Consider the following 24,298-nt stretch of genomic DNA (forward strand, 5'->3'; position numbering starts at 1 on the left):
CTCACATACATATTTACAAGGTGTGTACAAATGTAGTAAAATCCCCCATTTTGTTTTCAGCTATGTCAGTTATATTTAGCTGTAATTCCATAGTATTCACCTTATAACTCCTTACATGACTCGATAAATCTATTCCATAATGTCTACCAAATGTCAATAGTTTGCTCTCATTTGGATTCTACTTAATCCTGACAATAAAATGCTTCCTACCGTTTAGTAATGCTATATAATGTTTAAGGGGTTTAAAATACTTTTTATAAAACAACACAGCTCTGAGGATTCAATCATCATCAAATGTGGTTTGGAATTTGAGTGCCAAGTAGTGCTCTACGCTAACTGCTTTTGTCCTTCTCTAGTTATTCTGTTTGTGCATCAGATTAAGGTCCCTAAATGTGTCAAAATATTTTAAAAGTGGTTTCATGAAAACTGGGTTTTTCCCACCGCCTACGCCGCTGCTTTTGCTTGCCGTTTTCAGAAATTGACTTCTACATAAGCACATCCAACCTTATAAGTCAATGGAAGGCTGAGAGTGCTGGGCTACTACAAAACAGTTGGACACAAAATGAGGAGGCATTGCACTACACTAACCATGGTGAAATTTGGGGCACCAGTTTTGAAAGAAAGACTGCAGAACTAGAAAAAGTGCTGTCAGGCTACGAAATTAGTAAGGGGATGGAAATTATTAGGTCATGATGAAACACTAGAAAAACTACATTTGTTTTCTTCAGAAAAAAAATACATCTCATAGGGAATCTGATAGCACTGTACAAATATATACTGGGTCAGTACAGAAAGGAATACACAACAGACAAGAGGCCACACATTGAGACTGGAAGAAAGGCGTTTTCGATTACGGCAGAGGAAGGGATTCTCTGATCATGTCCCAAATCTAGGGTTTGCAGGGAACTAATCTCAATCAGCGTAGTGTGAGCACCCCTTTTTCTGCCCTGTCCACCTCCAGCATCAGAGTATATGAGGGCACCTAAGGAGAGATATTGGGTTGGAAATTTACAGCAGCTGTTGACAAGGACACGCCGAGCACCATAACCACAGTCAGGCTTAGTTCAGTGCTGGGGCTTATGTCTGAAGAGGACACTAGGTAAATTGTCAAATCGATTTTAAATGGTTTGACTGCTTACACTGGGAGGGCGCCATGGCACTCTTGGCACCATAACCACTACTTTTTAAAAAAATATTACTAAATACTAAAATATTTCTGTAATTACCTCAAAACATGTACGAAATTATCTTATGTTTTACTTTGGTTTAGGAGGTTCGTGTCTGTTCTAATAGAAATGTAATATTACACTCCGTACCAATTCCACGTATCTCCATTGTAAAAAGACGTGTTGTATAATTGAACTCTGGCAATGGTTTACTAGAACATTTTGGTATTACAAGAAGGTGTGTTTTCAGTAGTTACACATGATTAGGATTTGAATGGTGTGTTTACAGAAGATGTTTGAATTGATAACTGGCATAATTATGACCTAATAAACCCACCCAATATACCTAGATTGGATAACTGCTTTTTCAATAGTGGAAAAGCCTATGTATAGCCTGTTGTTGTACTGCAACATACATCACTCTCAGCAAATATGACATTTGTTGTACATCTTTATTGAATCAAATTGCAGTTGTTTAAACAGTTTGAATTGCAAATGCCATAACCCTGCAGATCTCCTTTGGTAATAGCATGAGTTATAGTTTTTAAAAGGTCACTGGCAGTATATGATTGTTAAAATTACCGGTAAATGTGTTCCTTACAGTGTTTATTCATGTCTCCCCCGTTGCTTAAAAAAAAAAAAAAAAAAAAAAGCACAGCAATAAAAGTTCTCTCTTATCTAGAACCAGGACAGTCCTTTCCCGCACTCAATCCACCTTCTGTGAAATAATCAGGATTGCTGATCACAGCAAAGCCTGGACACATAAGGAGAAGCATGACACATGCATAGTCGTCCTTTTTAGGCATTGGTGGCAAACACCTTTATTGCACCTTCCCTAGTAAGACACGGACACAACTTAGTATTGGATTCAATTTTCTACAGCTTTAATAAAAAAAATCATAACATTCAAAAATAAGGTCATTGTCAAACATCCCGGAACAAAACCCCTTAAACTCCATCCATCCCCCATTTACCCCTTGACAATGACCCCACAACGTACATCACCGTATAACCATAGACTTATAAAAACAGCCTAAGAAGGCACCATTTCCTACACAGATCCAAACCTTAGGGGTCTACCAGGATACCCTTACACCCCAAGGTTCAGAGCCACCGACGAGCTTGAACCTACCAATAACACACATAATACTACTTAATCAAAACAGTTATTTCCCAGCCTAGATAACCCAGTTCACCCCAATTTTCTTATTTAACTCCCCGCCACAGCTCAGTGCTTGACCGCCTAAAGCCACCTGAGCGTCCCCCACCCAGCTGGAAGAGCGCAAGCCCTCTTGAAATCCCTGGTTGAGAAAAATCATTGCTTATGTCTGAAAGATGCACTCCATCTTTCATAAAATATCCAGGGAGAATGTGTTCCAGCTCTACATGCCTAACCACTATGCCTCCAATCCACCTGATGAAGACTGACATCAACTTGTTCACCTTGCCCCTACATTTTACAACAGCTACCATATCCCTGGAAGTTGAAGCGAGGCACCATCTCGGACCAAATGATAACCACCCCCGGAAAAGGCCTCATAATCAGCCCATATCCCTCTTCATGTAACTGACCAAGTCCCTCTGAGGAATAAGCCCAAGATCATTACCCCACACATGAATTAACACCACGTCTTGCACATGCCCTATACCCACTCTCAAATATTTCCCAGCCGATCTGTCTCCACCCTGCACCCCGAAAACTGAACCATTTCAACTTGACCAAGGCCCGCGAACTGCAGCTCTCCTCTGTGCCCAGTAAACTAAAGAGTGGCCGACCACCCATGCGACCCCACCTGAGGAAATAAACAAACAAGTGACTCTTCGAAAAAAAAAATCCTTACAGGCCCCTTAGCCACCCCGCTTACCATCCGACCAACCAATGTACCTATTCCACAGACGTAAATATATATTTTTTTTATATTATATAAATCTCTGATACTTACATTGACCGATCGGGCCGCACGTAAGACCGGAACCGTTTTGCTTTCCACCTTCCAATCCGCTTAACTAATTGTTCCCTAAAACCCATGCCCTCTGTCGCTGCTCTAATCCGGAGGGAATGTGTGCCGAATTGCTGTGGATCTAACCCCCATTCCCTGCAGGCCCAATCAGAGAAACTGGAATCGTGACAATGAAGACCTGTTTTCATGCTGCAAGAAAGAACCCCCAGCTTTCGACCGTGCGTTCCGATAAATTGATGCACAGTAAACCAGGCACATGCTCGACCCCTCCAATGAACACAAGGTGATTGTGCAACCTTTTCCAAAAAATGCTTAGTCAGATGTGTCCAGCCATTCATCTTAAACAAGAACGCTAAAGCAGCCATGTTCCGATCTACCACTGATGGGGATGCCCGTGCAGCTAATAACTGACAAAGAAATCACAATAACGAATCTAAGCGCTTCTCCAAAGAGCCCCCCCCTCCCCCCGTCCTAGCTGCCGTTTCATCCCAAGTATTCCAGACCTTCACATAAGCCGCCCAAGTACCGGGTGCCAAAGACTCCCTTATGAGTCCTCCAAGCAGGATGTCCCAAGCTGCCACATTTCATCCGGGCAAGCTGATCCTTCGACCCTGGAGTAGCCGTACAAAATGGCTCCCTCTGCAAACGAGAGAGCGCATCAGCGACAACATTCAAATACCCTGGCACATGGCGTGCCCTAAAAACAATATTCAGTGACATGCAAAGTAAGATAAAATGCCGCAGTAACCGAACAACAGATATGGAGGAAGCAGTCATATGCTTGACCGCGTCAAAAACCGACATATTGTCTGTAAAAAAAATGACCTTTTTATTCAGCAGCAGATCCCCCACAAAACCAACGCCACTACCAAGAGGAATAGTTCAAGAAATGTCAAGTTGCGGATAAGTGCCCTATCTTTCCATGTCTCTAGCCACCACTCCGCACACCACCTGCCTGCAAAGTATGCACCAAAATCCACACTCACCAATGCATCAGTGTACAACTCTTTTTTTCAGAAGAGAAAAGAAACATGAAAGAAACATGTCTATTGAAATCTCTAAGGAATGTCTCCCACATTTCTAGGTCAGCCTTCATGGGTGACGTCACCCTGATGAAGTGATGAGGAGACTTTACCCCACAGGTTGCTTTTGCCAGGAACCTGCTAAACACCCTTCCCATCGGAATCACTCTGCATGCAAAGTTAAGGCGGCTAATGAGAGATTGTAGGGTAGAAGCATAACCTTCTTTGCCTTTCGAACCTCCTACAGTCGGAACCAGAAAACAGGATCAGAGGACATAGCAACGAAGGAACAGGAGGACACAATAACGCAGGATCAGGCGGACACAGGATGAAGACCAGGAGACGCAGGACACAGGACAAGTCACAGTATGCAGGAGCCAGGAACACAGGAAACCAGGGAAACAGGAAACAAAAGGCAATGATCTGGCAAGGAGTGAGGGGAGAACCCAAACTAAATAGTTGCTAAACAAGGACCAGGTGAAGTGCTTAGTGAAAAGAAATCAGGAACAGTGCCAAACAGAAACAGTGGTGAGTATGAGTACTGCACGAGGGCAAATCAACTAAGGAGTGTCGTGACACCCGGACTGCTGCCTTGATTCCTGCCCGAAGGGCTTCCAGAGCAATGCCTGAGGACACCGCCGCCGCCATCTGAAAGGAAGGAAACCAAGAAAAAATGGACAAAAGAACAACAAAGGTAGGGACCACACGGGAGGGACAACAAATGGTCTCTGGTGTAAGTTAACAAAAGACCAGCTTTCACAAAATGTCTGTGTTAAATACCAGCTAAAAACCCCTCCTACCCATTGCCTCTCCCCTCCATGGCCCCCTCCTCAAACCTTTAACCCCTCCTATGCCAGCCTCCTTAGCTCTGTCAAGGCCCTATTCCACTGCTTTGCTGTTCTATGTGCTGCATTATTAGCTTTCAGCTTCATCATGCTGTGTGTGATGACACCAGACATGAAGACCTTGTAAAATCAAAGGTCTTAAAGGATCACTATAGGCACCCAGACCACTTCAGCTCAATGAAGTGGTCAGGGTGCCAGGTTCCTCTAGTATTAACCCTGCAGCTGTAGTGTCAGAGAAACTGCTATGTTTACACTGAGGGTTAATCCAGCCTCTCACTGACTGCCACTATAGGCCGCTTCCGTGATTGGTTCATTATTGGGTTGCCCTATGACAGTTTGTTTTTTCTTCCTAATGCAGTGGCACCTTAACAGCTGTTTATGGTATAGTTCTTTTATATTTCTTTACCACTCGGCACATTTATATAAGTGGTGTCTGATACACAATTGTATATACATCACATAGTGTGCTTTTATACACATCGATTTTTTGATATAGATTATGTAATGTTTGCGCTGTCCACTACCTATTTTTTGTACTTATCTTAAGATCGGAAGTGTTTGTGATTCCTTCCACAGTAGCACTAGCTGCACTTTATCTTTAGAGCCTGGTATTACACACTGTATGTTATAGCATCTTAATTCTGCATACTGCAGGACAATGGTTTTTAAAAGCTGTGCACCAATCTGTTTAATTTATAAGCATCTACGGCAGGGGTTCTTAACCCAGTCCTCAAGGACCCCCTACCAGTGCAGGATTTAGGGATTACCCTGTTGTGACTAAAGTGTTTGTTCCTCCCACTAAAAAACACATTAGACACAGCAGGGTAATCCCTAAATCCTGGACAGTTCAGGGGTCCTTGAGGACTGGGTTAAGAACCCCTGCTCTAGATGCTTATAAATTAAACAGATTTGTGCACAGCTTTTAAAAACCATTGCCCTGCAGTATGCAGAATTAAGATGCTATAACATACAGTGTGTAATACCAGGCTCTAAAGATAAAGTGACTGGGTTGAGAACCCCTGATCTAGAGAGACATGGAGAACCTGATGACCTTAGCTAAAGGATTTCTCATACTTTCTATCAACAGCATTCAAATATTGCTTACTGCTGTACAACCTGTCAAAATGTATACCATATAAGATCAGCAGAACATGGTGGTTCTAACAATCCTAACCTCAGTTGATTCACATAGAAGGGTAAAAGATCCCACAAGATTGGTAATGTTTGTACAGCTGTAGTTGCAACAGGGCGTGTTAAAAGCCAACAGGCTAGCTCTGAATATGTAGCATGTTGTAACTCAACAGAAGAACCAATAATGAGTCATTAACTAAGCCAAAAAACCTGGAGAATTCAAAAGAGCTTTAATCTCCAGCGCCGGGCTTGCCTATGGACGTCAGCGTCTTCTCACTGGGAAAATCATTTAAGGTGCCACTGCATTAGGAAGAGAAACAAACTGTCATAGGGCAACCCAATAATGAACCAATCACGGAAGCGGCCTATAGTGGCAGTCAGTGAGAGGCTGGATTACCCCTCAATAATGAACCATAATAAAATAGAAATAATAAAATAGATCTAATAAGTATCACACTCACATTTCCTTAAGTCTGTTAATAGTAACTGGCTCAGGTAGTATAGCCTTGGTGTGACACAATCGTTTTACTGGATAGGATGAGTATCTTGATCTCCAATAGGTACATAAAATAGGAGCAAGGCAAGCCCAGTTAAAATAGTGCAACTTAAATGTATTATAACACACATAAAAACCTTACATCAAGGTAACTGGAATGCCACAGTCCAACATATATAGCAAAACGCGTTTCAATGCTCCTCTTGCGTCTTCCTCAGGTGAATAAAGTTATTTCTGGCCTCTCTAGTGCCATTTTGGGCTGCGGAAGCTGCTGCGGCCCGTCGAATAACTGTCTAATATCGGGCCTTTTGGAGTCATCAATTTCCGATTTTTCCCATCGCTCTTTTGGGGGGTACAGGGTCATCACTATTACAGTCAATGAGCGATGTTGTTTGATTTTCGTGGTAATTTTGTGTGTTTTTGGAGGTAGCAGTTTGAGCTCCACATAAACACACCTTGTTAGGTGCTCAGCTCTTTTTTTATAATATTTACATCCCCCCCATAGGAACACCTGTTTAAACTGCTTGATTTTGGTTATGCATTGTATTTAAACAATATTAGGTTTACAGGTATTTATGTATGATTATTCTTATTCTCAGAGGGAACACAATGGAGAATAAAGAAATATTTCATGAAAATTATAATTCTGGAGAGGAACAAGTGGCCACCTCGGAGAGTCAGCCATCTGATGTGAGCAGCACTGGGAACATTGTTAAGGTAAATGTCTAACTAATTATAAGCTGCAGTAAAGCATTCACCACGTTCAATGATTTTAATAACCAGAATAGTGTAACCCTACTAGGTGCTAGAACTGCAACTTTTGCAAAGCAAAGTTTCCTATGTCTCCAAAGAAAACATGTTCTTTTAATCTTTTTACCTAAAGCGGTGTGGGGAGGAATGTCTGGTTGCTACACAAGGCAAGGTAATCAGGATAAAAGAAGCAATATGGCCCTCTAGCAATCCTGCTTGATGTCTATTTTTAAATAAATCTTTCTTTGTTTTACTGCTTTTCAAGTTTATTTAGTAAGGTGAGAATTGTCCGGAATTTACAGTGAATTTCAAATTTAAAGCCAAGGTAGCTGAACTAGAAACTTACGTAATTGACTTTTTTCTTGTCCCTTGTAACTTATCTGGAGTGTGATTTATATTCCTAATCTTGTCTTCCTTATCTTTATTGATGTTTCATTGACAGTTAAAGGACCACTATAGCCTGATTTCCCATAAAACAAAAATCTGTGTTTAGTAGATATAACTTCAATGAATACAGGCATGTCTTTTTCATGCATGTATTTATTGGAGTTACAGTATATCTTAAAACGAGCATGTCAAACTCAAAGGCTAACACGGGACAAAGAACAAGATTTAAGTTTATGTGAATCGCAAAAAAACAAAAACTTCAGTTTTCATAGAAACATAGGTTTATATAGAAAAGTACGGTCTAAAATAAGTTGCCTAACTGACACTGGATGTCCTCATGCTCGCTTCAAAGTAAACAAAAGAGCAGATTTATTTTAAGGAGACGTGCATTTGTATATAACCAATGTTTCAGTCCAACTACCTTGGTAATAGGACTGAAATGGTGAATGTATGCTGTTGCACAGCTGTAAAAAACAAATGACGTTATCTTGTTGATTTTGAAGTCCTATGAGTGTGTTCTTTACTTTGGCTGAGATCATCAAACTTGATGATCTCAGCCAATCCAATATAGGAAAGCATTGGGAGGCTATTGTGCATTTGTGGAAAAACGCTACACGTCTAATGAGCTTCTCCATGGGGAGTGTTCAGCGTCTCCATGCAGACCCAGTCTAATACACTGCCCCATTTAATACACTGCCCTCAAATCCAATACACTGCCCCCTCTCTCCACTCTAATACACTGGCCCTTAATCTAATACACTTCTCCTACTCACTCCACTCAAATTGAATACGCTGCCCACCCCCCTACCCCCCAATTTAATACACTGCCCCCTCCATCCCTCAATATAATACACTGCTCCTCTTCCCCTACCTTAAGATGAGCCACCCGTCCTCCAGTTCCAGCCCTGCTGTTCTCTAATGAAGCAGGCCAGATGCTCCTCTGGCACTGCGAGCAGGAGGGAAGGCTGGCCTGCTCTGCAGACAGAGAGCCACTCTGCACACTGTAGCGCAGCCGCAGGATATGACTTCACATGCTGTATGCGCATATCCGGTGGTCGGCGTGGACTAATGCTTAGCGCTCTTGCAGCTGTCGCAGCACGCGATCGGCCATGGTAGGGCAGATGGAAACAGACAGGAAAGATATTTCCTGTCTTGTGGCTGGTCATAGCCACAGCACAATGAAGCCCTGGGCAGGAAGGCTGCAAAGATAGTCATTATGGCCCGCATGTGGCCCATGGGCCGCAAGTTTGACATGCTTGTCTTAAAAGAACTAGTAAATATTGCAGTTCTTATGAACTGCATCCTTTGCAAGTACTCCCTTTTTCCCAATAAACCTATCAGATTTATCATAGAGAAGTCCCTAAATCTCTTTGACCAGGCGTGTGTCCTCGCATCTGATCTGAATGTCTGTGCAGGCATCAGGGGAGCACACAGAAGGAGAAAGCAAACCTCCCTGTCTGTCTATTTGATAGCTGGGGGTGTTCCATAAATTAATTATAGAAGTGCTGATTTCTTATAGAAATCCACACTTTCATAAAATGAGGATAAGGTAGGATACCCCTTACCTATAAAGCTGAAGTGCTTGGTGTGGAGCAGTCCTTTAGCTGTCATTTATTATGTTCATGGTTCTGATACTCTTTGTAACTTAAATCTTTAATTTTGTCTTATCTGTTGGAAATGTTTACAAAATATTATTTGGGGAAAAATGTGCTACCCTGCCCTCTTGTTATGGCAGGACAGCTTACCTATCATCCCAGGGTCTGCTCACTGCTGTCTCTGCCATTGTAAGGTCATCTCAAAAGTACAGAAATGAATATGGGCAGATAAGCATCCGTTGATGTTGCAGCTGTGATTTTGTCCACCGTTCTTTCCTTGTTAAAGTGGATAATAACTCCAGTACTAAAGTTTTCCTGTCTTGGCCTGCGATTGCTCCATTTTTAGAATTTCTGTAGCCCTTGGCTACCATTCTGATGATGTCAAGGGACCGGGTGATAGTCATCAAATGTACTGCTTAAAAACTTTACACCACCTGTTTAATTAATAATGTGGTGTAACACATGATCAGGGACTTTATAGATAAGATTTTTTTTTAAGCATGACTAGACAAATGTTTTCGGAAAAATGTCTCCTACACGCCATAAAACAAAAAAATAGTCAAAATTATAATGTGATGTAATTAACTTTACTTGATAGACATCAATTATGTTATTCAATTCTTTGTTATTACTAATTCAAATGTATTTCATATATTGTTTATTTCCTAGGATGGGGCTTTTGTAAATCCCAAAGTGCAAGATGGAAACTTCCCTACAGAAGAAAGTGCACTATTAAACAGTGGGCAGCAGTCAGCAGAGGTCAGAGCGGAGTCCACCATGTGCATGAAGATGAAGAAGCTATTTGCCTGTCCCCCCCAAGGACCTCTATCTGTCATAATCACCAATGGTACAACTACTCTACTGTAGCTTTTAAGGGGTTAAAAATGCCACACATTGTGAGGACAGATATGTATGGGTATATAAAAGTTTTGGGACGTGTCACTGGACTGTATATACAAAGTGATTTAACTCCTCAATTGCAGAGAATTGAGCAGGGGCATGATCTATACACCAAAACTGCTTAATTAAGCTAAAGTTGTTTTGGTACTTAGACTATCTCTTTAATGGCTTAAAGGTAGCTGACAATCTGTATGTAAGTGTCAAACATGATGTCTATCTCAAAGCTATAAAAACCTTTACCAAATGCTGCATTGCCTGCTCATGATGTTCAGACATGACATTGTTTGATCAGAAGAATGTGATGACTGTCAGTGACTGCTAATTCACTACTAGGCTGACGTTGATCCTATTATGTAGTACTGAAAAACTATATTCATACTCTGATCTCAAGTCATGTGATTACCTTTCAGTTACCATGATAGCCCTTGTTTGGTGTGTCATATGGTCTATAACCGGTGCGGAATGTCTTCCTGGAGGAAACCTGTTTGGAATTTTAGCTCTATTTTTCTGCGCATTCTTCGGGGGGAAACTTGTTGGTCTCATTAAGCTGCCAACTCTTCCTCCAATGCCTCCACTCCTTGGTAAGTTGAAAATTAACAATAAAAAAATATATAAATATTTACTAAAGTGGGAATTTAAATGCATCAGTGCATCTCTATGGGGAATGTTCAGTATCTCCATGCAGAGTGTGCAGCACTGGACTAGAAAGCACCTCCAGTGGCCATTTGACTGTAATTAGCCAGCAATATACACTGTCTTTTCAATGTTAAAGCAGCGTTTACAGTGCTCAGCCTGCAGGGACAGGCTATAGACATCAGAACCACTACATTAAGCTGTAGTGGTTCTGGTTACGATACTGTCCCTTCAAGGCCAAAATTGCTGAACTGGAAGCATTCTCTAAATCATCTATGCTTACACTTGTGCTACTCTGACCTTAAAGAAACACTATAGTGTTAGGAATACAAAGCTGGAATCTCTGCTGGTACAGCTTGTGCAACTGTACTGGGGCCCACACACTGTCAGGACGCATTGGGTGGCAATGCACTTAGGGACAGCCAATGGGCATCACTAAACAGGGGCCTGGTCAGGTGCAGCGTCCCTCTAAGAGCGCGAGCTGTGATATCTACCGTCTTGGAGGAAGTGACAGATGATCACTTCCTCCAAGCTTCAAACAGAACGCTCCATGCTGGGGGTAGAAGGCAGCAGCAGGCAGAGAGACCCATGTCATCCTCAGAAACCCCAAAAAGTCACCCTCCTGCAGATAAAAGGTATCCAACAGGAGGGTGGCTACATATGATCTGTGTGTTTATATGTTAGTGTGTGTGTGTAATTATGTTTGTATTTCTGTGTGTCAAGGTGTGTGTATGTGTCACTTTGTGTATCTGCGTGTGTGTGTATATATGGCAGGGTGTGTATCTGTGTAGCAGTGTGTATGTATATGTGTCACTGTGTGTCAAAGTGTGTGCATGTGTCCAGGTATGTGTATCTTTGTGTGTGTGTCAGTGTTTATATGAATGTGTGTGTAAGTGTCAGTGTGTTTATATGTGTCTATCTGTGTGTGTGTGTGTGTGTGTGTGTGTGTGAGAGAGTGTGTGTGTGTATATATATATATATTTATATATATATGTATGTATGTATGTATGTAGGTATGTGCATACATCTCAGCAATCAAACACAATCACATCTAAACACACCCTTGCAAACACAAATATTACATGCAAAAACACTTCTGCATGCAAATGCAATCATTACATACAAACACCCCTGGTATTAAAACTATAAAAGTATATACAAACAGCAACTCTACACACAAAAGCACACCTGCATTCAAAAGAAAACATTACATACAAACACACCCATGTATTCAAACGCAAATACAACACACGACTACACGACTGCATTCTAATGGCAACAGTACATACTAAAAGACCCCTCTATGCACTCACAAAGTTTATACAGAAACACACTTACATTCAAATGCACAAAAACTGCACACAAATGCAACCCTGCAAGGATGGGCAAATGGTAGATCCCCAGCATCTTTGGATTTGCACAACAGATATCTTTTCATCATTCTTGCGCTGGACAGGGGCCCAAAATTTCTTGCACCAGTACCTCTTAACATTCGTTCCGACACTTCCTATAGTGTTCTTTAAATTTTAAATTCACTTTAAATTCTCACTTTAGTAAATAACACTTTTCGGCAAGTTCTTAGTTCTTAACTGCTATTCTTAAACTAAGTAATAGCATTAGAGTACTGTTTATTTGTGAAAATACAAGAACATATTACCAAATTACATAATGTGCTTTATTCTCCAGAAGCAATATTTTTGGAAGCTGCTTCTGTTGCTTTGGTACTTTGTAGCTTTCTCAGTCCATTGCAGTGTTTGTGCTACAGAGTACAGCATCCCCAGTGCCCCAGTCTCCAGACTTGGTTTAGAGCCCAATCCACATAACATATCTGTTTTGCGTAAGGATTAAAATGTATGGTTAAGCTAGTGGTTGCAGTTGAGATTCTACATTCAAAATGTTGTGGAGTATGAGATAAATGCCCAGATTTGGGTTAGGATAGTATACACAGTGTTATCCAGTGCCTAAATTTGTGTTTGAAACACCCAGATACATAGTTGCCAGAGCAGGAGACTGTTTTGAACTGTACCCAGTGTTGATTTTTTATTATTATTATTATTTATATAGCGCCATCAGATTCAGTAGTGCTGTACAAAGGGTGGACTAACAGACATTGAATTGTAACCAGACAACTTGACGTACAGGGAAAGAGAGGTGGAGGGCCCTGCTTAATGAGCTTACATGCTAGAGGGAGTGGGGTATAGTGACACAAAGGGTAAAAGTAGGGGTATGACGTAAGTTGTTAGAGTGTTAACCACCTGTATTTGCTTTCTTAGGATTGAGTTAGATTGTTGGGTACATTTGTGTACCTTGTTCAAGTGAGCTATAAAGACACTATGCCCTAATTAGTGCAGACCCGTTACAAACCAGACATTATCTTTGTGCATTTATGGTGCACAGCATTATATTATATGTATTAGTAACCATAGTGTGCCTTAATTTTACATATGCAGATGATTTTCTTTTCTTACATTGAAAATATTCAAAACTGTTTAATGCAAACTATTGTGAAAAGAAAAAGAGGAAAATAGTGTAATAAATTATAAGGCTATTTCACCTATGTGACAAAATGCTGTGCTGCAACAATCACCATCTCTTCGTTGAATCAGTGCATCTCTATGGGGAGTATTCAGCGCCTCCACGCAGGGTGTTGAGATCCTGATAGGATGGAAGCACATATAGTGGCTGTCTGAGTGACTGCACCTAGAGGTGTTACAAGCAATGTAAAAGACAGTGTTTACGGGGTTTTTTGTTATTTTTTTTTTTATTTTTTTTTTTAGAAATGCTGCATGGTAAGCTTTTATGCTCCAAAATCATTTCATTGAGGTGAAGTAATTTTGGTGCTTAGACTGTCCTTGTGTTTTCCTGCCTCTTCATTGGACCATGGAGCCTCTTTACTCATCAGGTCATGTAACTATTTTTGTTCACACAGGACCTGTATGTCCTGTTCATGTGAACCCCCATTTGTCATAAATTCAGTTTTCCAGCGGTTAAGATGTTCATTGAGACTTATCATGGATAAATAGTATGTATAAACTGAGAAGAGGAAGTAATCTCCAACTAGGGAGATCTAAAGTGCTGGTGAATTGTTGACCAAGTGCCAAAATATAGTCTAATCTAAATACCCATTTAGTGCATCAAAGTGTCCCAAGTGAGAAGATAAAACAAAATCCTCCTTTAATTTCGTACTTTTAATAAAGGATCAATAAAGTAATATATGTATTTAGTTTTTCTTTCTTTTTTGTTAAAGGACACATGTAAATACAATTGGAACAACTGGTTCCTATTTGTCCCTCGCATATATACCTACCATAACCAAGATACCAAGAGATATTGGTTCCTCATTCCAATTGTGTTGTCGATTTATTACAATTCACCATCACTTTAGATCTCCCTAGTTGGAGATTACTTCCTCTTCTCAGCTTATCAGTTAATTTGGGTACAAGCCCTCTGGTGTAGCTGGTACCACCATCTGACCACACTACCTCGTACCTATTCCCCTTCCCCCCTCCCTTCTTTCTTAGAGCGGGGGTGTTAGTGACAAGGCACGAATTCGTATAATGTGTGTGTGTTTTTTTGTTTTTTTGTTGTTTTTTTTTACTTTCAGGGATGCTCTTAGCTGGTTTTCTCATAAGAAATATACCTTGGGTCACTGACCTTGTGCAGATTAAGTATAAATGGTCTGCTGCTTTGAGGAACATTGCTTTAGCCATCATCCTGATACGAGCTGGACTTGGACTGGACCCCATGGTAAGAGATACATTATTTAGTACTTAAAGATACATGCATCACTTGACAATAATTATTTTTTTAAATCAGCAAGCAAACACAAATATACACACCAAAATAAAACATGAAAAAGTTTGAAAAGTATATAATACTTGTTTATAAACTTGGTCAGATTTCATTATTGGACATACCTCTCAGCTGGAGTAGTGTATTCTGCCTTCCCTCCCCCCCACCCAACCGCAACCTATCTCTGTTCTAAACCAATCTGCTAATGACAGAAATGGGGCATCATTGTGCAAACAGGAGAGAGAAACCTGACAGTGGAGACTGCATGATAAGACTCTCTTCTCCCGTCAGGATGTTGCTTCGGTTGATCTTCTCACTGCACATGTGTAAATCTGTCAGACATACCCAAAGCACTTTTGCAGCATTCCTAGGCATAAAAAAAAATATTAGTTAGTTCAGTGTTCTCCCTGGAGTGGGTGTGGTAAGCATAAGAATGAAGAAACATATAAATATGAAAAAAAATCATATTTACCTGCTTTACCGTACCTAGAGCATTTAGCGCCCGGGGCGTATTCTGGGTTTGGCACCTCTCCCTCTACCCTCTTCCTCCACACTTTAAAATTAAAAAAACACCCACAATATTTTCGAAGTTTAATGTTTTCATTTTTTAAAATTGCACAAATTTGTAAATTTTGAAATAAATCCTGTCTGGCCCCCTTCTACAAAACCCCTCTCCTGCCCGCCGTTCTACAAAACACATGTCCTGCCCCCGTTCTACAAAACCCCTGCACCCCCCTTCCACAAATACCCTGCTTAGCCCCCTTTAAACAAATCTCTGCCCCCATGTTACAAACCACTGCACCCCCTTCCATAAAACTCCTGCACCTCCCCTTCCCCCAAAAACCCTGCCTCTCCTTCTAAAGTCTCTGCTCAGCCCCTTACAATAGAATACATTTTTTTTTACACAATGAAATTAGCAACAGTCCCAGGCATATAGTCACTCGCACACAGTCACACATACAATTAAAGGCAGATAGTCTCACACACACACACACACACTTACAGGCAGCATTCCCCAATCACAGGCAGACAAACACACACACACACAGTCACAGGCAGGCACTCACACAAAATCACGGGCAGACAATATGTTACTTACAGACAGTATGGGCTGGAGGTAGAGTGGATCCCTTGAAGTCCCTGGAGTCTGTTAGTTAGGGAAGCAGGGACTCCATCCTGCTTCCCCTCGATGTGCAGCAGTAACAGCAGCAAGTGGAGGGCGTGTTTAGCTCCAACCCCGCTGCTAGTTTGGCTCCACTGCCGATTAGCTCCGCCACCATTTTTCTTTGATGCAGCCGGTTTTGAAGTTCTGCGGCTGCCTGCGTGAGTGAGCTGTGCGACTGCCATGCCGCCTTGGTCATGGCACCTCCTTTGTTAGTGCCCCCCCCCCCCCACTTCTGCTTATCACAGCCTTTAAAAACTCTTGACTCTAGATAAGCATGTGCCTATATTCTTAGGTGTTTATTCTGTAAACAGTAGGTTGTTAAAGTAATTTATAGAAGATTTCAAAATAAACTGGATGTGTAATTTCTGATGTAAAATATGCAGCATGGTTTTTGCAGGTTTATTTACTAAACTGTGGGTTTGAACAGATTTTAAATTAATTTTAGCCGAAAGTAGCAAAACTAAAATGATTTGAAGAGGTTTTTCTAATTCACACTTGGCTATTATACTCTTTACTCACTGTGTCCAGCTCTAAGTAATTTGTTGGTTCTACATACATACGTGATAATAATAGTAAAGTACCAATCTGTCTCTTTTTTTTTTTTTAATTCTTCCAGGCTTTGAAGAAGCTCAAGGCAGTGTGCTTGCGTCTGTCCCTTGGTCCATGTGCAATTGAGGCTTGCTCGGCTGCTCTTCTTTCGCATTTTCTCTTGGGACTGCCCATAACATGGGCATTTATGTTGGGGTAATTATTCATTATGTACTTGCTTATCTTATATTTGGCATACAGACGTATCATTTTTTTATTTTTTTTTTAATTCTTTATTTATGTAGCGCATAGATGGAACATAAGCAGGCGGGAGGTACCCCAAAGGCATTCCTCCAGCTTATCCCACGCGGAACATGCGGGGCACATGAGTGACATGCACATTTTTACATTTATAACCAGTAGTTACCATAGTAAATTGTGAGGATGGTAGTAGACAGAGGCTCAATTTTCAAGTCTAAAGCATTAAAAGGTGCAATCAAGCTTCGGTTCGCATAGTCAGAGCAGCTGTCGGGGTGTCAGGAGCATAGTAAGTGCGGGTTGGCATGCTGATACGAAGAGTGGGCGGATTCAGGCGTAATATGGCACAAAAGGCTGTGTACCGTCAGACCATAGTTGGCGATGAAAACATTAAGTTACTGACCACCGGTTGGATATTTGCTTGCAGTGGATAAAACATATTTATAAAGCAGCAGTTGCAGTTAAGAAATACTAAAATTAAACGGAGGTCATGCTAGTGAATATATGGGTACGTAAGTATGTGGTGGCTCCCTTCCAAAGTAGTGTTATTACATTGTCAGCCTGTATTGGACATGCTGTTGGGCTAGTGTAGTCGGTAACCTATTGGAGACGTCCCTCATTGCAGTTGGGACTGGTCGAGTGATGTGAGGGATATACTTCTAAGTATGCCCTAGGTCTAGGTCAAAGTCTTGTGGGCAGAACCTGCCTGCAGCGTGTGAGTGCTATGTGTTGATAGCTCTTTGTCGGCTAGGTGTAGGGAAGGCATACTAAGTAAGCAAGTATAAGGACGGTCGGTGGGGCCGGCAGGCTAGTGACCGTTGGTATAGTCTGCTGTCAGGTGTGTGTGCCAAGGCCCACCTCGGAGGTAGCAACGAAGGTGGAAACGTAACAATGGAGGATTCAGGCATATACCATTACACGGTTAGGAGTTAGAGGAGAGGGAACAAAAATATGAGTAAGAACATAAAAAGAGAAAAGGCACAAAACGTATTGTACTTAAGTGTGGGGAGACTAATAGTCCCCGGTTTGTCTCAGTCCTCAGGTCATCTGAAGGTATGCACGGTGTCGTGCTATAGATTGTGTTTGACCTCCGGGATATGTCCATTGTCAGGTTGTAACCCTGGCATATGGGTCTGCGGGTATTTTGCGGGGCACGAACTCCGGTGCTTCAGCAGAATATCTCCCCGGTGGGTGTACTTTGCTTGCTGGTCGTGTCGGCTGGGCCAGTGCGTTCAAGGGGAGGCCGAGCAGGCTCAGCTTCTCAGTGGCTTCTTGAAGGTCGCGGATGGTATGCTTATTGCCTTCTGCTTCTACCGTAAGGGTGCGCCCCGGACCCCATCTGTACCGGATTTGGTGGAGGCGCAGGAGAGCCGTGAGTGGGCTCATTTGCCTCCTCCACCCTAACGTTCCGCCCGACAGGTCCGCATAAAACGATATGGACATGTCTTCGAAGGGGTAAGTAGGTTGACCCTTAACGGCTTCTAGGATCGCTTGTTTGTCCCTGAATGACTGGAACTGGAGGATCAGGTCCCCCGTTGCAGTCGGGGGGGCCGAGGCAGGTCGTGGAATGCGGAACAGGCCTTCCAGTACGGTTGCCCTTGCTACCTTAGGGGTGAGTATTGATGTGAGTAATCTCCTAACAAAATGTGGCAGCTCGGCTTCGGGAACGGAGTCTGCGACCCCACGTAGCTTTATATTGTTCCGTCAGGCCTTGTCCTCGTGGGCGGCAATTTGTTGCTCATGTTGCCAAGTTTTGAGTTGCAGGTCCCGTAGTGCGGTCTGGAGGTCTGCAATCTGCTTCGCTTGTCTGGTAGAGGTGGTTTCCACTGCAGCCAGTCTGTTGGTAATGCCCTTAATGTCCCCTCTGATCAGGGCCACGTCCTCCGCTATTTTTTTGTGATGGTCCGCCATGAGGGCCCCTATTGCCTCCATGGTCACTGGGGTATGGGGTTTTGTGGGTGGCTGTGTCCGTGATGCGGTCGGAGTCGACATGGGCAGCATGAGGTCTCCCCCATCTTCGTCTGACGACCCTTCTGTGAAGTCAGAGCAGCCTCCATGTAGGGACGCCATCTTGGCTCCTGCAGCATCGTGCGCCTGCCGCCATAGTTCCCCGATATCCATGCCCTGGCGGGGTTTCTCGGGTTTCGCCTTTTTGGTTTTTCTGCCCATTGTGCTCGTGGGGTCTCGGGATCCCCACTTGAGAGGTTTGGCGAGAGAATAAGTGCGGGTATTACGGGTTTTTTCGCTATTTGGTCCGGAGCTAGGCGGCCATGCGACCGTCTGCTTCAGGTGCTAGGCTCCGCCCCAAATCATTTTTAATTTTACTTATATCAGCAAACATATAATTATATCGTCCAAAAATGGGATTCTTATCTCAAACTCCTATTGGAATTGTTTGGGGGGGGGTGTTGAAAGTTGAATCCCTAATACTATAGGACCCTCTGATTCCCCCATCTGGCATGTCTTTCGACATCATCTGGGGGGGACATAATACGCAGGCACAGGGCGCACCCCGCTCACTTTAGGCCTTCCCCACAGGAAAGCATTGTCTCAAGGTTTTCCTATGGGGTTTTCTCATAGGCTGGACCTCTTCATGCAGGAAGTGTCTCTAGTGACTCTCTGAGAGACCATTTTTAGTGACTCTCCGAGAGACCATTTTACAGATCAGTTGGCCGTATTAAGCTGTTGTCCTTGTGCTATCCCTTTAATATGTATGGTGATAGTTTAATTCAAACAATAAATCTGTTAAAATGAACAGATAGTAACAGAATGTAATTCTTTGATTCTTGACATCTGAACTTGGCAGGAAACCATGGCAGCTTTAGACTGCTTCAAGGTTAGATGTTTAGTCTACAAATAGTTGCAAGATTCATCTAAATGTAGTAAGAACGTGCAGGCATGTGGCATGGAAAAACTCTTACAATTTTCTACTTTACACTATTGTTATATTAGAGTAATAGACATCTGCCCTGTGTTTTTTGTAGCCTAAAACACACTTTTTTTTTTTTTATTGCGACTATTTAAAATGTTATAAATGTTGTTTTATTTTTTGGGCCTGAAGAAATAAAAAATTATGTATTTGTGGGAGTTAGGAAGGGGGGGGGGGGGGGGGGGGGGACGTGCTGTGCAGATGTGTTTTTCTGGAGCTCCTCCATACTCGGACCAATTATACAGATTTCATGCCTCCAAATAGATGATTTTCTGATCCAGCCAGGTCTACTTGTTGCAGGAACTACTGAGATACCTTATCTGCTCATCAGTCCCGGTTACTCATCTATTTTCACCATGCCTCGGGGTATTCGGGCTAGGCGCCTGAAACACTGGGGATGCGGCTGATCCCCTAGCTGAAGCAGAGCTGCTTTCCGCAACAGGTAGCCAGTGACAACCCAATCCCTGGACTGGTGGGGGTTATCCCGGTCCTCACTGACTTGTTAATCATCTCTTGGGACATAAGGCTTACAGTGTACTGTTATCCTCTCCTCACTACAAAATGACTACTAAACTGCAGTGCAGAAGAATGGAGGCACCTGATTACACACCCCGAGCTTTGGGCTACAAAGCCATATTCGACCAGAAATGCAATCGCTTTTGGGAGACCCTAGCCAAAAGTGGTACCCACTATCGGACAAACCTCCAGGGCCCTGTGCAGCTGTCCAAATAGCAGTGGAGAAAGCTGCCACCATTTGTTCATGCTCATGAACACCCAAATCACAAGCAGGTCGGGAAATAAACTTTCTACTCCATGCATTGATCAGAAAGGGCCCACTCAAAGCCCAGTTATCCACCAGCAATTGAAAGATTCCACACATCATGGGCATGCTGGACTGTGGACTACATGATGCAAGACCAGTAAAATGGGGGTGCCTGTGATATGTGGACAATGGCACCGGCCTGCTGGCTCTTTCATCCAACCGAGCAGGGCTTTCTGACTATGAGCTCAATGTCTTGCCCAATTGCTGGTGCTGATTGGGACCCTGTCCCTCCTGTATAGACTGGGGGTTGTATGACATAGCATGATGATTGTATGGTGGAATGCCTACATGTTTCAACCCATTATGCAATATATGGCTTAGCCAGCTAGTACTTGTTAGGAACTCATACTTTTATATGATGTAATCTTTGCAGCCCACACGTTTAATGTTGTATATATTGAAAATAATTTCTCACTATATTCATGTCACTCTCAGTGGAAAATATATTGGCATTTCTTTCTGTTCTAAGCTACTCTAAGCGACTATCCTCTCCATAATTCATAAAATTAGATGTCTTTATGTGCTAGCCTTACTTATACTATGGGATTTGTCTGGTTCTCACTATTATGTTCAAGTATGAAATATATACATATATTTTTTGTTAGCTTTGTCTTAGGGGCTGTATCTCCTGCTGTTGTTGTCCCTTCAATGCTGATATTGCAACATGGAGGATTTGGGGTTGAGAAGGGTGTCCCGACCTTGCTAATGGCTGCTGGAAGCTTCGATGACATCTTGGCAATAACAGGCTTTAATACTTGCCTAGGCATGGCTTTTTCATCAGGTAAATACTCTGACTTATTATTGTTAGGGTAGTTAAAATTTGCCATATCACTTTATTTTAAAGTTAAACTGTCCTATTTCTACATTGTGATAAATAGGAATGTATGGTTTTCATTGTTCTACTCTCTGTGAAATGTAACTTATAAATTAAAATGTAACTATATTCCCAGCATATTTTTTTTATTATTTATATTTTTGCAGTGCAAAAGATAGGTGCAGAACGGCTCGAGGTACCCCAACGGCAATCCTCTAGCGTCATATCAAGCTTTACAATTGGGTATTAGATTGGATGTGCACAATTTTATATTATAGTAATCAACAGTTAATAGCAAAATGAACGTGAGCAGTTTAGCAGAATATTGTCTGAGGAGACACACTGCGCCATCTTAGGACATACAACTTGCTATGCATATAGGGAATGGCACATAGTAGAACAGTGATGTCAGGTTAGGTAGACAGCTTGTTGTGTAATTAACACAGCAAGTCTGCCTTTTGCCAGGTATAGGTATGTTATTGCAGTGTGTGCAACTTGTGCATATGCAATAATTGAGAATAAACCCCCTGGCCACACTCCTAAAAAAACATAGCTACATTGCCCGTGGGAGCACAAGAGTGTTCCCCCCCCCATAGCATAGGTAGAGTTATTGGTGAAGAGTATTGGCGAATAACATAAAAAGAGTAAAACATAATAAACACTTTTTGGGGGGGAGTGGAATCTCGCTGCTCAGTGTACGGAATGGTCAATACATTTAACCCCCAAGGCTTTACTCCCTGAATTATAGCTGCATTGCACATGTTATTACAGGACTCCTTGCGACTGCATCATTAGAGTCATTGTAAAAATAAAGAAGAGAGGACACAAATAGAGACACAACTGTTTCAACATGAAAGTCAGCATGTCTCCGTGTTTCTGGCATAGCGGAAGATCCAACTACACACGATAGATTATCAAGCAGGTTTATCATCAGTTTTGTAGAGAGTTCACACTTTGTGGAGTTGGTCGAGAACTATGGGCAGCGTAGCAAGTTAATCCATACCAGTTCAGCCTGTAACCACGTCTGGAGGCCGTGGTTACATGCTCGGAATGGACGCCGATGAGCCTCCCCGGCTGCACCTCGGGACCCTGTGCATCCACATGAGTTTCCAAGTGGATTCTGGGTGAGGTGCCCCATCTGCCCTGAGATCTTCAGTATTATAGTTTGTAGTTTAGTTGGCTGCTTTGCCCAGTTGGGGCCCCTCTGGCTGCATCTCGGTCTTGCGCCTTTCAGGGTACAGAGCTCTGGCTGGCTTTCGTGCCGTGGGTTGTGATGGTGCGGGAGGTTGGGGCCTATTCTCCAGGCGTTTCCAAAATTGCCTGCATATGGCGTCAAATCTTGCCTGGAAAAGGCTGCTGCCCAATCACTTGGAGTCTGTCGCTTTGTGCGGGTAGCGATGCCGTCAGCCATCTTGGTCGTGCCTTGTGTCCCCGCTAGTCAGATATGCGCCCTGAAGCGATTTGTAGGTGAGTACTCTCTGTCTGGGAGTAGACCGGGATGACCCCCGCCGGACCAGCGGGGGGTGGGGGAACGAGGGCTCTTGTGCAGAAACTTAGTCAGTCATGGCAGCGGAGAAGCGGCCGTCTCCCCGCGCCCGCCATGCTTGTAGGCCTCATACTCTTCTTGGGTACGTATTACTCGAAACGTCTATAGAGCTTGGTTGCTTCATCTAAGTGTTGCTTCTAAGTGTGTGTGTGGTTGGAGATATTCTGGAGAGTTTTACAGAAGCTTCAACTGTCTAAGAGTTGTGCTAAGAGTTCTTTTTTACTGTTACAGGTAAGATTCATCTGTAGGAAAAGGTTACTGACTGCACAAGGTTTGATTTCCTGTTGGTAATTATAAGGCATTTGATTGGATTAGGTAGCTACTTGCTATTGATTGCTATTTAAATTAGCTATTGTTTGCTAATAAGCAGAGGCCTACCCAGGTGTTAAACATTCCTAGTGGGAGGTGATTTGAGGAGTATATAAGGGCTGTTGTCATTAGCTTGGCTAATAGAGCTTGGTTGCTTCATCTAAGTGTTGCTTCTAAGTGTGTGTGTGGTTGGAGATATTCTGGAGAGTTTTACAGAAGCTTCAACTGTCTAAGAGTTGTGCTAAGAGTTCTTTTTTACTGTTACAGGTAAGATTCATCTGTAGGAAAAGGTTACTGACTGCACAAGGTTTGATTTCCTGTTGGTAATTATAAGGCATTTGATTGGATTAGGTAGCTACTTGCTATTGATTGCTATTTAAATTAGCTATTGTTTGCTAATAAGCAGAGGCCTACCCAGGTGTTAAACATTCCTAGTGGGAGGTGATTTGAGGAGTATATAAGGGCTGTTGTCATTAGCTTGGCTAATAGAGCTTGGTTGCTTCATCTAAGTGTTGCTTCTAAGTGTGTGTGTGGTTGGAGATATTCTGGAGAGTTTTACAGAAGCTTCAACTGTCTAAGAGTTGTGCTAAGAGTTCTTTTTTACTGTTACAGGTAAGATTCATCTGTAGGAAAAGGTTACTGACTGCACAAGGTTTGATTTCCTGTTGGTAATTATAAGGCATTTGATTGGATTAGGTAGCTACTTGCTATTGATTGCTATTTAAATTAGCTATTGTTTGCTAATAAGCAGAGGCCTACCCAGGTGTTAAACATTCCTAGTGGGAGGTGATTTGAGGAGTATATAAGGGCTGTTGTCATTAGCTTGGCTAATAGAGCTTGGTTGCTTCATCTAAGTGTTGCTTCTAAGTGTGTGTGTGGTTGGAGATATTCTGGAGAGTTTTACAGAAGCTTCAACTGTCTAAGAGTTGTGCTAAGAGTTCTTTTTTACTGTTACAGGTAAGATTCATCTGTAGGAAAAGGTTACTGACTGCACAAGGTTTGATTTCCTGTTGGTAATTATAAGGCATTTGATTGGATTAGGTAGCTACTTGCTATTGATTGCTATTTAAATTAGCTATTGTTTGCTAATAAGCAGAGGCCTACCCAGGTGTTAAACATTCCTAGTGGGAGGTGATTTGAGGAGTATATAAGGGCTGTTGTCATTAGCTTGGCTAATAGAGCTTGGTTGCTTCATCTAAGTGTTGCTTCTAAGTGTGTGTGTGGTTGGAGATATTCTGGAGAGTTTTA

The 24,298-nt window shown here is 42.4% G+C and overlaps 1 protein-coding gene across 4 annotated transcripts in view; it reads left to right on the forward strand.

Annotated features, from left to right (window-relative positions):
- SLC9B2 (solute carrier family 9 member B2) overlaps positions 1 to 24,298 on the forward strand; it is a 63,310-nt gene that overhangs the window by 1,287 nt on the left and 37,725 nt on the right. For 3 of the 4 annotated variants that reach the window (XM_063458555.1, XM_063458558.1, XM_063458557.1), the window contains exons 2-7: positions 7,221 to 7,338; positions 10,023 to 10,200; positions 10,664 to 10,834; positions 14,491 to 14,633; positions 16,460 to 16,587; positions 20,987 to 21,162. In XM_063458555.1, coding sequence (XP_063314625.1) covers positions 7,221 to 7,338; positions 10,023 to 10,200; positions 10,664 to 10,834; positions 14,491 to 14,633; positions 16,460 to 16,587; positions 20,987 to 21,162 — 914 coding nt within the window. Of the gene's footprint in view, positions 1 to 893; positions 1,100 to 7,220; positions 7,339 to 10,022; positions 10,201 to 10,663; positions 10,835 to 14,490; positions 14,634 to 16,459; positions 16,588 to 20,986; positions 21,163 to 24,298 lie in introns of all 4 variants that reach the window. The other variant, XM_063458556.1, reaches the window with a different exon arrangement.

This window comes from Pelobates fuscus, chromosome 6, assembly GCF_036172605.1.
Source record: "Pelobates fuscus isolate aPelFus1 chromosome 6, aPelFus1.pri, whole genome shotgun sequence".
In the NCBI taxonomy this organism is placed as follows: domain Eukaryota; kingdom Metazoa; phylum Chordata; class Amphibia; order Anura; family Pelobatidae; genus Pelobates; species Pelobates fuscus.